The following is a 15,754-nucleotide window of genomic DNA, read 5'->3' on the forward strand; positions in this document are numbered from 1 at the left end:
TTTTTAACATATTTTCAAATAAACAAAAAAAAATGTAGATAAAAGTTTTTTTACACGTTTTCAAATGTAAAACAAAAAAGATCTACATTTTTTTACATACTTTCAGATGTTGAAAAAACGTATATATACGTTTGGACCGTTTAAGGGTTAAAAGGAGAAACTTTCGTTTTTGCTTTTGGCTCGCCCCGTCTCAGTGAGATACGACCGGTCTGTTAAAAAAGAGGAAGGTTTAGAAATTCGCTGAAAAAAATTGAGTTGTGATATATTAGGATGAAGCTAGGTATATCTTATCATAGAAATGATAGATAAGGACATTTTGCTGAAAATGCTGAGAGTAATATGGACTTTGTAAAAATATTACATTGTACCAGGCTACTGTAGGGCCCCACTTATACAGCAGGTTAGGTTCCAGGCTACTGTAGGGCCCCACTTATACAGCAGGTTAGGTTCCAGGCTACTGTAGGGCCCCACTTATACAGCAGGTTAGGTTCCAGGCTACTGTAGGGCCCCACTTATACAGCAGGTTAGGTTCCAGGCTACTGTAGGGCCCCACTTATACAGCAGGTTAGGTTCCAGGCTACTGTAGGGCCCCACTTATACAGCAGGTTAGGTTCCAGGCTACTGTAGGGCCCCACTTATACAATATGTTAAGTTCTGGGCTACTTCTGTAATTAAAATTTGCTGTAAAGTGAAACATATCCTTTATTTTTTTTTTTAAACTTTCAAATGCATGTAAAAGCCTGATATCATGTTTACACTATCATATAATAAGTGAGCAATAGAGGTTGACCTAAAAAATGCTTATATAATACACACATTATCTACCTTTAAGTATTTTCCCTTAGCTTAATGTGAGTGGTGAATATATTGTAGGAAGTCTGAATTAATGAATAATATGTATAATTGAAAATTGCTGCAGTAGTAAAATGCTATAAAGCAAAGTGCTGTAAAGTGGGGTCTGCCCGTATACAGTAACAAAGAGGAAGGGACGGGGATGTTACAGTCAGAGAGTAATCTGATTGTGATAGCACGCTTCTGAAAAGGTGGCAGCTGAGTGAATGATAACGTATGTGTTTTCTTTGCATCACCTTGCCTTGGCAGGAGATAGCCGTTGAATTAAAACAGTTAAAAACTTTTTTTGTTTTGTTTTTTGAGCCATTGTGTCTTTTTTTCTTTTTTTATCCCATACTTGTCTGTAATTTTCTTATTAATAAATACTTGATTTCGTATTTGCTTTGACTTATATTGAATAATATTGTGTAGGAGGCAGAAACTACAGTGCAGAGGGAACTGGTTCATTATATGGAATATTAAGGCACTGCTTCAAGATTACTTTGATTTTTTCAAGGTTTACACGGTTTATTAAGAATTTATATAAATCACAGAACAGGTGGGGTTTAAACCCATGAAGAGTGACACCTAATACTTGCAGGCCATTCTGTGATTTTTTTTGTAATCATGTTGCAATTTCACGAGTTAGAATTTATGTACGTATTTGTAAATCTGTTGAACATCACAGTAATTACTTGTATTTACAGATGCCGATGCTGGTGTGACTCCTGCACTTCGCAGACGACGTGAACGTGCAGAACGTCACAGAACATTCATAAATGAACAAGAAATTATTAACGAGACGCGACGAGGCTCTCAGTCATCAGAGTGAGCTTTTTAATTTGTTTACACTGAGTCGGTAGATGTATCTGATACAGGAGGCCCCCACTTATCTTTATCTTTAACCAAATATATCTTCTATCTCAGTATTCCATGATACAAATGTTGTACCAAGTAGTTACACAAGATCTCAAAATATCTTAATTCATATATTAAACTGTTATAGTATTTAAATGTCAAATACGGCAAAGGTTAGGTTCCAGGCTACTGCTGTAAAGTGAAACAGCTGCTGCTGCTGCTGCTCCTCCTGCTCCTCCTGCTCCTCCTGCTCCTCCTCCTGCTCCTCCTGCTCCTCCTGCTCCTCCTGCTCCTCCTGCTCCTCCTGCTCCTCCTCCTCCTCCTGCTCCTCCTGCTCCTCCTGCTCCTCCTGCTCCTCCTGCTCCTCCTCCTCCTCCTGCTCCATGTGTGTAACGCCCTTACAGCCGTACCTATCTCCTTGCTCACACTCGTAACACTGACTGACTGGCCGCCCGTACCCATATGTGAGAGGGTCTTTGAATAATGCCAGGTCAGCTCAATATGAATAGACAGTGACTCAGGCAGAGACGGTTGGTCGTGTGTCAACTGGCACAGTGGTTACTGGTAACTGGTTACTACTACTGAGACTCCTCCCTCCTCCTCCCTCCTCCTCCTCCCTCCCCCTCCTCCTCCTCCCTCCTCCTCCTCCCTCCTCCTCCCTCCTTCTCCCTCCTCCTCCCTTTCTTCTTCTTCTTCTTTCTTCTTTCTTCTTCTTCTTCTTTCTTCTTCTTCTTCTTCTAAGAAAATCCCCAAAAAGAAAATACGTACTTTCATCATTCAGTACTTTTACCTCACTCACACATAATCACTGTCTTCGCTGAGGCACGCAGATACAACAGTTCAGAAGAATATATAAAGATATGTAATATATCCCTCCAAACTGCCAGTATCCCAAACCCCTCTTGTAAAGTGCAGGCAACATTGTACTTCCCATTTCCAGCACTCAAGTCTGTCTATATAAAAATCACCAGTTTTCCTGAATTTTTTTTTTTTTTTTTTTTTTTTTCAACAAGTCGGCCGTCTCCCACCGAGGCAGGGTGACCCAAAAAAGAAAGAAAATCCCCAAAAAGAAAATACTTTCATCATCATTCAACACTTTCACCACACTCGCACATTATCACTGTTTTTGCAGAGGTGCTCAGAATACAACAGTCTAGAAGCATACACATATAAAGATACACAACATATCCCTCCAAACTGCCAATATCCCAAACCCCTCCTTTAAAGTGCAGGCATTGTACTTCCCATTTCCAGGACTCAAGTCCGACTATATGAAAATAACCGGTTTCCCTGAATCCCTTCACTAAATATTACCCTGCTCACACTCCAACAGATCGTCAGGTCCCAAGTACCATTCGTCTCCATTCACTCCTATCTAACACGCTCACGCACGCTTGCTGGAAGTCCAAGCCCCTTACCCACAAAACCTCCTTTACCCCCTCTCTCCAACCCTTTCGAGGACGACCCCTACCCCGCCTTCCTTCCCCTATAGATTTATATGCTTTCCATGTCATTCTACTTTGATCCATTCTCTCTAAATGACCAAACCACCTCAACAACCCCTCTTCTGCCCTCTGACTAATACTTTTATTAACTCCACACCTTCTCCTAATTTCCACACTCCGAATTTTCTGCATAATATTTACACCACACATTGCCCTTAAACAGGACATCTCCACTGCCTCCAACCGTCTCCTTGCTGCTGCATTTACCACCCAAGCTTCACACCCATATAAGAGTGTTGGTACTACTATACTTTCATACATTCCCTTCTTTGCCTCCATAGATAACGTTTTTTGACTCCACATATACCTCAACGCACCACTCACCTTTTTTCCCTCATCAATTCTATGATTAACCTCATCCTTCATAAATCCATCCGCCGACACGTCAACTCCCAAGTATCTGAAAACATTCACTTCTTCCATACTCCTCCTCCTCTCTTCCTGAATCCCTTCACTAAATATTACCCTGCTCACGCCCCTTATGTTATAGTGAGCGGTGACTTTATTTATTGTAGGAAGTCTGAATAAATGAAGAATGGCTGTAATTGAAAACCACTGCACCAGTGAAGTGATGTAAAATAAAGTGCTGTAAAGTGGGGCCCTCCTGTATAAGTCTCCACTAATACTTTTTATAATGTGTGTAGGAGAGAGGCAGATTACTTTCCAGTAAAAGTAGGTCTTAGGAATGTGTAATGTTACCATGGTTGTTTAACATATTTATAGATAGGGTTGTAAAAGAAGTAAATTCTAGTGTTGGGGGGAGGGGTGGGATTATATTATGGGGAATTAAATACAAAATGAGAGTTGTCACTGTTACTTTTTTGCTGGTGATACTGTGCTTTTGGGGGATTCTAAAAAGAAACTGCATAGGTTAGTGGATGAGTTTGGGAGGGTGCGTAAAGGAAGAAAGTGGAATGTGAACATGGAGTAAGGTGATGAGGGTATTAAACTAGTTAGGTAAAGAAAAATTGGATATCACATTGGAGGGAGGGAGTATGGAAGAAGTGAATGTGTTCAGATATTTGGGAGTAGATTTGTCAGTAGATACGTTTATGAATGAGGTTAACCATAGAATTGATGAAAGAAGAAAAGTGAGTGGTGTATTGAGGTATCTGTGAAGACAAATAACATTATCCATGGAGGCAAAGAAGGGAATGTGCAAGAATGTAGTGGTACCACCACTCTTATAAGGGTGTGAAGCATGGGTCGTGAATGCTGCAATGTGGAGGAAGAGGCTGAAGGCAGTGGAGATGTTGTGCCTGAGGGCAATGTGTAGTGTAAATATTGTGCAGAGAATTCATAGTGTGGAAATTAGGAGGTGTGGAGTTACAAAAAGTATTAGTCAGAGGGCTGGAGAGGGGCTGTTGAGGTGGTTTGGTCATTTAGAGAGGATGGAGCACAATAGAATGCCTTGGAAGGTATATAAATTTGTAGTGAACGGGAGGAGGGGTAGGAATCATTTTAGGAAAGGATGGAGGGAGGGACAAAGGAGGTTTTGTGTGCAAGGGACCTGGACATGCAGCAGGCATGTATGAGGTTGTTTGATAGGAGCGAATGGAGATGAATGATTTTTGGGACCTGACAAGCTGTTGTGTGAGCAGGGTAATATTTTGTGAAGGGATTCAGGGAAACCAGTTAGCCAGACTTGAGTCTTAGAGGTGGCAAGTACAACGCCTGCACTTTCTAGGAGGGGTTTGGGATATTGAATGTTTGGAGTGACATCTAAGCTGTCATATCTGGGCACCTCTGCAAAGACAGTGATTATGCATGAATGATGGTGAAAGTATTGAATGATGGTGAAAGTATTGAATGATGGTGAAAGAGTTTTTCTTTCTTGGGTCACCCTGCCTCGGTGGGAGACGGCCTGCATGCTGAAAAAAGATATACATGTTAGAAAATGGAAAAATTGTGAGGCATATATGCAAAAAAATAATCGACAATTAATCTCCTTATATTTTCTTCATTGATAAAGAGAATCTAAGTTCTGTTATGATTTTATTTAGTTATTTTATTTTTCACAGCAGCAATGTGGAGGATGAAAATAGAAAAAATTGTGAAATCTCTGGTTTAAAGAAGCAAGCGTCATGGATGATGAACATGATGTATGGTAAACGAGACGATGAAGAAGGCACGGGCCGCAGAGAATCCTTAAGCAACATACAAAATATTGCATCAAGAATATCCAGTCTTCAAGATAAAGAAAATGTTGATAACAACATGCGTCTACCAATTGAGATTAATTCGGGAGCTTCAGTTAAGGTATTTACAGTACATTACTTGCTGCTGTTGCATATGTCCTTTAAGTCTTAAGCAAGGTTTAAGTTTGCCTGAAATGCTCTGTGTAAAAATGAGCCGTCTGCATGCACACCTAAATGTCACTCATCTCTATATAAATGTTGTTCTTTTCTTTCTTATTTCCCAATGGAAATAAGTCACTTTGTCAGACTTGTTTGGGTTATCTTAGGTTCTCTACACATATGCTGCTGTGTATAAAGAGTAAAATAAGAATAAAGAATAAAGATTTTTATTTCTTTGCAAAAGTTACTAATTAAAATTTTGATTTGTTAAGTCTTTATACAGTAATGGGCAACACTTGAGTGCATGTTGAAAGCTTGTAGTTAAGCAGAGTACAGTGGACCCCCGCATAACGATCACCTCCGAATGCGACCAATTATGTAAGTGTATTTATGTAAGTGCATTTGTACGTGTATGTTTGGGGGTCTGAAATGGACTAATCTACTTCACAATATTCCTTATGGGAACAAATTCGGTCAGTACTGGCACCTGAACATACTTCTGGAGTGAAAAAATATCGTTAACCGGGGGTCCACTGTATTTCGGGTGAGCTTCAGCCTAACTTAAGACCACAAGGACATATCATTGTACATGATTATAAGAAGTAATTAGTTGGGTTATAGTCTAGTAAGTTTACAGGTACTGTATGAAAGGCTACCTCATCTATGTACACTAAGCCTACAAATTATTCAGGTTCAAATTTTTATTTCTTTGCATAGTATACAATGTGTGATTTACATGTAATAAAATATTGTTAACCCTTAAACTGTCCAAACGTAGATCTACGTTCACATGCATAGCGCTTCAACCTTTATTCTCTCCTTTTGAAAGCGTATAAAAAAAACGTAGATCTACGTTCGGAGCGCTACGCATGTGAACATAGATTTACATTTGGACAGTTTAAAGGTTAAGTACAAAGAAAGCCACTAACATGCCTGAGCATTTCAAGCAAACTAATCCTAATGCTGACACACTTCTTAAAACTAGACATAGGTTATGGAGTAGATTATAATTATTCATTATTTTACATTATTACAGAAGTGGAAATATGGGACAAAATCTACTGTTTCAGTTGGTTCAGAAACAATGGACGAAGTCCTTTGATTATAATCACGGCAAAAAAAAAAAAGCTGTTTCTCTCCACCACAATCGCCATTACTTTCATCGTCCCTTCCCTGTTGAAGGTTTATTATATTTCTCATAACATGTCGTGTCATACATTAAATTTCATGTATGAATTATATGTTTGTAGATGAAGGAGAATAGTCAGACTTAAGACATCACATTGTCAGTACAGTGGACCCCCGGTTAACGAACTTTTTTCATTCCAGTAGTATGTTCAGGTGCCAGTACTGAACGAATTTTTTCCCATAAGGAATATTGTGAAGTAGATTAGTCCATTTCAGACCCCCAAACATACACGTACAAACGCACTTACATAAATATACTTACATAATTGGTCGCATTTGGAGGTGATCGTTAAGCGGGGGTCCACTGTATTATTTTTGTGCTCAATAATAACCCACAGGGAGAGAGGGAAACTCAGAAGATTAATTGGTCTGTATATTTCAGTCTGCTTCTGGGATTCTCTTCTGCTGAAGAGGATCCCAGAACGGGGTCAAATATGCAGACCATTTAATCTTCCGAGTTTCCCTCTCTCCCTGTGGGTTGTTATTGAGCACTGACAAGTGTTCATTATGCATTAGTTATCCATTTAGTCTTGTTATTAAACTTTGTAAAGTATTCATTGGTTGTCGACAGTGCCAGATCTACATTTTTGGGGCCCTGAAGCTTGGACTGTTATGGGGTCACCTTTGTAACCAGCAATGACTAGCCTGCATGATACTTTAATAACCTTCCATCAACCCCAGAACTATACATTATCTTCATCAGCATTTCTTGTTTTTCTGACTACAGAACCTGACTATCTCAACCCTTCTTTCACTCTATATAATACACTTCTCAGTGATTATATGTGAGTGAGGTGAAAGTGTTGAATGATGATGAAAGTATTTTCTGTTTGGGAATTTTCTTTCTTTTTGGGTCACCCTGCCTCGGTGGCAGACGGCTGACTTTTATAAAAAAAAAAAAAAAATCCCAAATTTCTTCATTCCTTCTCTATATAATAACTACGCTATAAATAGATCAACCCATATCTGATTATTTATTTTATTTATTGTGCTTAATGTTTATTTCGAATGTGTGATTCAATTGTTAAATGTATGACTTTCTTCAGGAGCTGCAAGAGAAGATGATCAATTCCAGTAGTGGTCAAGTCAGCGAAGGTGACAAACAGGGATGTAAAGGTGACATTAATGAGAGGATCACTAAAATAAAGGAAGTCTTATCACCTAAGAAATCTGAGAACGACATTCAGTGGGAACTCTTAATAAAGCACTTAAACCGTCCCCTTACCCTGTGTGACTTGGACTTCACAGATCTGACAAGCGATGATGACAGACTCATAACAGAAACACAGACACCAGGTGTTCCTCCACCACCACCACCACCACCTGTAGGGGTTCCATTACCACCTGGAGCTCCACCTCCCCCACCACCACCATCAGGTGTTCCACCAGCCCCGGGAATGCCACCAGCTCCTCCTGCACCACCAGCACCTCCATCTTCTGTTGAGGATTCTCAGTCACAAGAATCATCTCAGTTGAAAATTAAAAAAACAAAGAAAACAATCAAGCTGTTTTGGAAGGAGGTTAGTTTTAACATTGGTGAATGAATTAGTGATAATATAACTCGAGGAAGGGAAGTACAGTGTCTGCGCTATGAAGGAGGGGTGTTGCAGTTTTATAACTGTAGTGTAAAGCACCCCTCTGGCAAGACAGTGATGGAGTGAATGATGAAAGTTTTTCTTTTTTGGGCCACCCTGCCTTAGTGGGAATAGGCGATGTGTTAATAAAAAAAAAAAAAAGATAGTTTGTTCTAGGTAGTAGGTTGGTAGACAGCAACCACCCAGGGAGGTACTACCGTCCTGCCAAGTGAGTGTAAAACAGAAGCCTGTACTTGTTTTACATGATGGTAGGATTGCTAGTGTCTTTTCTCTGTCTCATAAGCATGCAAGATTTCAGGTACATTTTACTACTTCTACTTACACTTAGGTGTCGCATACATGTACAAGCATATATATACACACCCCTCTGGGTTTTCTTCTATTTTCTTATTAGTTCTTGTTCTTGTTTATTTCCTCTTATCTCCATGGGGAAGTGGAACAGGATCTTTTTCATCAAGCAATGCGTGTTGTAAGAGGCGACTAAAATGCCGGGAGCAAGGGGCTAGTAACCCCTTCTCCTGTATAAATTACTAAATTTAAAAAGAGAAACTTTCATTTTTCTTTTAGGGCCACCCCGCCTCGGTGGGATACGGCCGATTTGTTGAAAAAAAGAAAATTAGTTCGTTTTGGTTTCTTTCTTTCTCGCTGTGCTAACAGAGCATACTAAATTACTACACAAGAAGTACCATAATCTAAAAACTGCACACCCTATAATGTACTTGTATATATATGTAAAACATTCCCAGGACTACTGCTTCAAAAGTCCAGAATGTATCTGTTGGTTGTCATGATACTGAACATGGTCCAGGATGTAAGGGCAAGTTTTCTTACACCCACCTGCTGCCAATATTCATCTGGCAGTAAACAGATACTGAGGAGTTAGTTATCCTGGCCTCTGGCTTAATAATCCAGAGTCTTCAATCTTTAATATGTCCTTAACACTTTCACTACATTTTATTATACACCTCTGGCTCCAGTTATAAGTTCTTTAACAAAAGAACATGTTATGGCTGTAAGTGAACTTTGGTACTTATTAATAGTATGCAAAATGAAGAGGAAGTCTTGTTGTCCCATGGTTTCTCATTTTCCCTATAGCACAAATTAGAGAGAATCTTTTTCTGATGAGCAACCTCACTTAGTATTAACTAATGAAGACTCTGGGAGACATTCACTATATAGGTAGTGGCTCACAATTTTTTTTTTTTTCATTTCTAACCAATGAAGATTCAGGGAGACATTTACTAAATAACAAGTAGTGTGTCACAAATTTTTGTTTATTTTTTCTAACTAATGAAGAGCCAATGAGGCATTCACTAAATACAGGAGGGCCCCACTTATACAGGAGGGCCCCACTCATTAAGCATAAATTGTGGCATGCTTGTGTCAGAAGCCAGACACAGGTATGGTAGGATTGTGGACAGTGGAGTCAGAGTGCACATGCTGTGGATTCCATCTCACATTGGTCTTCAGATGCATGATAGAACTGATAAATTGGCTAAGCTGTATGCTTTCAAAGAGGGAGTAGATTACAATCTTGGCTTGTCAGGTAGTAGTTTGAGAACAATAATACGAAAAGAACTTCAACAGGTGTCCCGGTGGCCTGGTGGCTAAAGCTCCCGCTTCACACACGGAGGGCCCGGGTTCGATTCCCGGCGGGTGGAAACATTCCCACACGTTTCCTTACACCTGTTGTCCTGTTCACCTAGCAGCAAATAGGTACCTGGGTGTTAGTCGACTGGTGTGGGTCGCATCCTGGGGGACAAGATTAAGGACCCCAATGGAAATAAGTTAGACAGTCCTCGATGACACACTGACTTTCTTGGGTTATCCTGGGTGGCTAACCCTCCGGGGTTAAAAATCCGAACGAAATCTTATCTTATCTTATCTTAACTGAATTTTATGGACTTAAGGCTCAGGGAGATTGACACCAGTCAGTCCATCTATCATCACTCTATCATGCAGGAGGAGCCACATGTCTATGGTGCATCCAACAAGATAAGCAGACTCTTGGATGTCACTACCGCCCGGCTCCGGCTGGGTTACAAGTATCTTTGGCAGGTTAAATCACCACCACCAGATGTAGACCAAACGAAATGTAAACTTTGCCAGATGGACTATTGTCACACCTTGCGTCATTATGTACTGGAGTGTGATCAAATTAATGAATTTAGAAACAACTCACTCAGAAATGTTCAAGAAATGGCAAAGTATTTTATCCACAGTGGTATATTACAGACCATTCTGGAGAAATACCCTGACTTTGCTAGCTGTAAATAAAGCATTACCACATGTGTGTGTGTGTACTCACCTAATTGTACTCACCTAATTGTGGTTGCAGGGGTCGAGACTCAGCTCCTGGCCCCGCCTCTTCACTGATCGCTACTGGATCCTCTCTCTCTCTGCTTCCTGAGCTTTGTCATACCTCTTCTTAAAACTATGTATGGTTCCTGCCTCCACTACTTCACTTGCTAGGCTATTCCACTTGCTGACAACTCTATGACTGAAGAAATACTTCCTAACGTCCCTGTGACTCGTCTGAGTCTTCAGCTTCCAGTTGTGACCCCTTGTCCCTGTGTCCCCTCTCTGGAACATCCTATCTCTGTCCACCTTGTCTATTCCCCGCAGTATCTTGTATGTCGTTATCATGTCTCCCCTGACCCTTCTGTCCTCCAGTGTCGTCAGTCCGATTTCCCTTAACCTTTCCTCGTACGACATTCCCTTGAGCTCTGGGACTAGCCTTGTTGCAAACCTTTGTACTTTCTCTAACTTCTTGACGTGCTTGACCAGGTGTGGGTTCCAGACTGGTGCTGCATACTCCAGTATGGGCCTAACATACACAGTGTACAGTGTCTTGAACGATTCTTTATTGAGGTATCGGAACGCTATTCTCAGGTTTGCCAGGCGCCCGTATGCTGCAGCGGTTATTTGGTTGATGTGTGCCTCCGGTGATGTACTCGGTGTTATGGTCACCCCAAGGTCTTTCTCCCTGAGTGAGGTCTGTAGTCTTTGTCCACCTAGCCTATATTCTGTCTGCGGTCTTCTTTGCCCCTCCCCAATCTTCATGACTTTGCATTTGGCTGGATTGAATTCGAGGAGCCAGTTACTGGACCATATGTCCAGCCTCTCCAGGTCTCTTTGCAGTCCTGCCTCATCCTCGTCCGATTTAATTCTTCTCATCAACTTCACGTCATCTGCGAACAGGGACACTTCAGAGTCTATTCCTTCCATCATGTCGTTCACATATATCAAAAATAGCACTGGTCCTAGAACTGAGCCCTGTGGGACCCCGCTCGTAACAGGCGCCCACTGTGATACCTCTTCACGTACCATGACTCGTTGCTGCCTCCCTGTCAGGTATTCCCTTATCCATTGCAGTGCCCTTCCTTTTATGTGTGCCTGATCCTCCAGCTTCTGCACTAATCTCTTGTGGGGAACTGTGTCAAAGGCCTTCCTGCAGTCTAGGAAAACGCAATCTACCCAACCCTCTCTCTCGTGTCTTACTTCTGTTACCTTGTCATAAAACTCCAGGAGGTTTGTGATACAAGATTTGCCTTCCATGAACCCATGCTGGTTTTCATTTATAATCTTGTTCCTTTCCAGGTGTTCGACCACTCTCCTCCTGATAATCTTCTCCATGACTTTGCACACAATACATGTCAGAGACACAGGTCTGTAGTTTAGTGCCTCGTTTCTGTTTCCTTTCTTAAATATGGGGACTACATTAGCTGTCTTCCATTTCTCAGGTAGTTGCCCAGTTTCAAGGGATGTGTTGAAGATTGTGGTTAGAGGCACACACAGCATCTCTGCTCCTTCTCTAAGGACCCATGGGGAGATGTTGTCCGGTCCCATCGCCTTTGAGGTGTCAAGGTCACTTAAGAGCTTCTTCACCTCCTCCTCAGTTGTTCGTATGTCATCCAACACTTGTTGGTATATTCCCTCTTGATGTTCCCTTCTGTGCTGTCTTCCCACAGCCCTTCCTGTCTCTACTGTAAAAACTTCCTTAAATCTCCTGTTCAGCTCCTCACATACCTCCTGATCATTTCTTGTGAGTTCTCCACCTTCTGTCCTTAATCTGATCACCTGGTCTTTGACTGTTGTCTTCCTCCTGATGTGGCTATACAACAGTTTCGGGTCAGTCTTGATTCTCGATGCTATGTCATTTTCATACTGTCGCTGGGCCTCCCTCCTTACCTGTGCGTACTCATTCCTGGCTCTGCGACTGATCTCCCTATTTTCGTGTGTTCTCTGCCTTCTGTACTTTTTCCATTCTCTATTGCACTTTGTTTTTGCCTCCTTACACCGTCGGGTAAACCAGGGGCTTGTTCTGGTCTTCCCGTTGTTACTGTTGCCCTTGGGAATGAACCTTTCCACTGCCTCCTTGCATTTTGTTGCTACATATTCCATCATTTCATTTACTGGCTTTCCTGCCAGTTCTCTGTCCCACTGGACCTCCCGCATGAAGTTCTTCAACCCTATGTAGTCCCCTCTTTTATAGTCAGGCTTTTCCCATTCTACTCCTGTTATTCTCTCCACTTGCAGCTCTACTATGTATTCAAAGCACAGAACCACGTGGTCGCTAGCTCCTAGGGGACTCTCATACTTGATGTCCTCAATGTCTGAGCTGCCCAGGGTGAACACAAGGTCCAATCTTGCTGGTTCATCCTCCCCTCTCACTCTGGTAGTGTCCTTAACATGTTGGTGCATGAGGTTTTCCAGCACCACGTCCAACATCCTGGCTCTCCATGTTTCGGGACCCCCATGTGGCTCCAGGTTTTCCCAGTCAATCTCCCTGTGGTTGAAATCCCCCATAACCAGCAACTTTGCTCTGCTGGAGTGAGCTCTTCTTGCCACCTCAGCAAGTGTGTCCACCATTGCTCTGTTGCTCTCTTCATATTCCTCTCTTGGCCTCCTGCAGTTCTGTGGTGGATTATACATCACTGCAATGACCACTTTGTGTTCCCCAGACTGAAGTGTACCTGCTATGTAGTCTCTTTCTCCTGTCTCATCTATTCCTTCCATTTTCTCGAATTTCCATCTGTTTTTTACGAGCAGAGCAACCCCACCTCCCCCCCTACCCCTTCTATCTTTCCTCATGATCTGGTATCCTGGTGGGAAGATTGCATCTGTTATTGTCTCCATGAGTTTTGTTTCTGTAACTGCTATGATGTCTGGGGACTTCTCATTGATTCTTTCTTGCCATTCCTCATGTTTATTCGTTAATCCATCTGCATTTGTGTACCAAACCTTCAACTTCTGTTCTAATACTGTAACTGTGGTGCGGGGGGTGGAAACAGAGGGATCGGTGTGTGATGGTTGGTTTGGAATGTTCAGTTGCCTTGGGGGTGTCGTGGCTGTGTGTGTGTGTGTGTGTGTGTGTGTGTGTGTGTGTGTGTGTGTGTGTGTGTGTGTGTGTGTGTGTGTGTGTGTGTGTGTGTTTGTGTGTGTGTTTGTGTGTGCGTGTGTATGTGTATGAGTGTGTGTGTATGAGTGTGTGTGCATGTGTGTGTATGAGTTTGTGTGTGTGTGTGTGTGTGTGTATGAATTTGTGTGTGTGTGTGTGTGTGTTTTTGTGTGTGTGTGACTCAACAATCAATATTTGCACCAATAACTCACTACAGTTGTGACCGGGTGTGGAAGTGTGAATTGCTCATTACACTATAATTTGTTCATGATTGTAGCCATGTATAAACGTAAGTAACCATTCTTACAGTATTCATTACCTTTGTAACTTGTGAGTTCATTACCTTGTACCTAGTTCAGCCATCAAAACTTTGGAGCCCGGTCCCTGGACCCATTACGTACCTCTGTAATCTGTAAATACCTTTGTAACTTGCCATGATTGTGACTAGACCTACCTGGAGTTCATTACCTTTGTAATTTGTGAGTTCATTACCTTTGTAAATTGTGAATTCATTACCTCTGTAACTTGCTCAGCTATCAGAACTTTGGAGTCCAGTCCCTGGACCAATTATGTACCTCTGTAATCTTTTGACTACCACCCACAGGATGGGTATGGGGTGCATAATAAACATATTAAACTAATTAAACTAACCCCACATATACAGCAGGGCCCCACTTATACAGCAGGGCCCCACTTATACAGCAGGTCAGGTTCTGGGATATTGCTGTAGAGCAAAAATCACTGTAAAGAGAAACACAGCCTGATAATATGTTTACACTCTCATATTAAGTGAGAAATAGAACTAGGTCTAAAATATTCATATACAGTGGTACCTCGAGTTACGAACTTAATTCGTTCCAGAAGGCTGTTCGAGTGCTGATACTGAACGAATTTGTTCCCACAAGAAATAATGTAAATTAGATTAGTCCATTTCAGACCACCAAAAATACACTTAAAAAAATACACTTACAAAAATACACTTACAAAAATACACTGTACTTACTGACCTTAAAATATTTTTGTTCTTAGCTTATAGTGAGTGGTGAATATATTTATTGTAGGAAGTATGAATAAATGAAGAATGAGTATAATAACTCCTGCATTAGTGAAATGTGGTAAAGCTAAGTGCTGTCAAGTAGGCCTGCCTGTAACAGGTAGAGGCCTACAATTTTTTTATTTTCTGTTTTTCTGCATTGACTTCACGTGGTTGGCAATTTTTAACTTGTTAATTTTAGCATTCCATAATTTTCATAGGTTCGAGAAGACCCACGAATACACAACACGACCGTATGGGATAAGATCGAACACATTCCCATCGATACTCAGAAACTCGAGCATTTGTTTGAATCCAGAGCAAAGGATCTCATAGCAAAGGTAAGAATTAATGCTGTTTTCCTCCAAGGAAGGTTTCCTATAAATGTGTACTTAAAGCACAAAAAAATTTGAAGGAAATTGTTACCTATACTCCTAAGCAAATATTGGTATGTTATTGTGACTCAAAAACACCAATAATGTGACTGATAGTTACTATAATGTGAACTTGAGGATTTGACTCTCAGTGCTTCCATGTTTACTCATCTATAAGTGGTGGCAGGGGTTGAGTCATAGCTCCTGACCCTGCCTCTTCACTGGTCACTACTGAGTCCACACACTTCCAGTTCCAAGAACCTTATCATACCTCTCTTCTTAAAGCTACTGTTTGCTTATTGATGCATAACCCTACATTTATACATTATTGCCCTTATTAGTGTAGGGGTAGGGGTCATACTAGGAAAGGATGGAGGGAGGGGGTAAAGAAGGTTTTGTGTGCAAGGGGCTTGGACATACAGCAGGCATATGCGAGTGTTTTAGATAGGAGTGGAGACAAATGGCTTTTGGGATTTCATGAGTTGTTAGTGTATGTGCAAGATAATATTTTGTGAAAGGATTCAGGAAAACTGGTTAGCCAGACTTGAGTCCTGGAGCTGGAGAGTGCACTAGCCTGAGGATCCCTTAAATTATTGGCACATAATAGAGTGTGACATAAGATTTAGACATAGACTATTAAGTAGGATTTCTTATACAGTTAACTACAATCAT

The 15,754-nt window shown here is 41.3% G+C and overlaps 1 protein-coding gene across 6 annotated transcripts in view; it reads left to right on the forward strand.

Annotated features, from left to right (window-relative positions):
• LOC128697261 (serine-rich adhesin for platelets-like) overlaps positions 1-15,754 on the forward strand; it is a 594,180-nt gene that overhangs the window by 521,518 nt on the left and 56,908 nt on the right. For 3 of the 6 annotated variants that reach the window (XM_070104126.1, XM_070104130.1, XM_070104129.1), the window contains exons 15-18: positions 1,539-1,659; positions 5,216-5,453; positions 7,726-8,199; positions 14,930-15,049. In XM_070104126.1, coding sequence (XP_069960227.1) covers positions 1,539-1,659; positions 5,216-5,453; positions 7,726-8,199; positions 14,930-15,049 — 953 coding nt within the window. Of the gene's footprint in view, positions 1-1,538; positions 1,660-5,215; positions 5,454-7,725; positions 8,200-14,929; positions 15,051-15,754 lie in introns of all 6 variants that reach the window. The other 3 variants (XM_070104131.1, XM_070104128.1, XM_070104127.1) reach the window with 2 other exon arrangements.

The sequence above is a fragment of the Cherax quadricarinatus genome, chromosome 89, assembly GCF_038502225.1.
Source record: "Cherax quadricarinatus isolate ZL_2023a chromosome 89, ASM3850222v1, whole genome shotgun sequence".
Lineage (NCBI taxonomy): Eukaryota > Metazoa > Arthropoda > Malacostraca > Decapoda > Parastacidae > Cherax > Cherax quadricarinatus.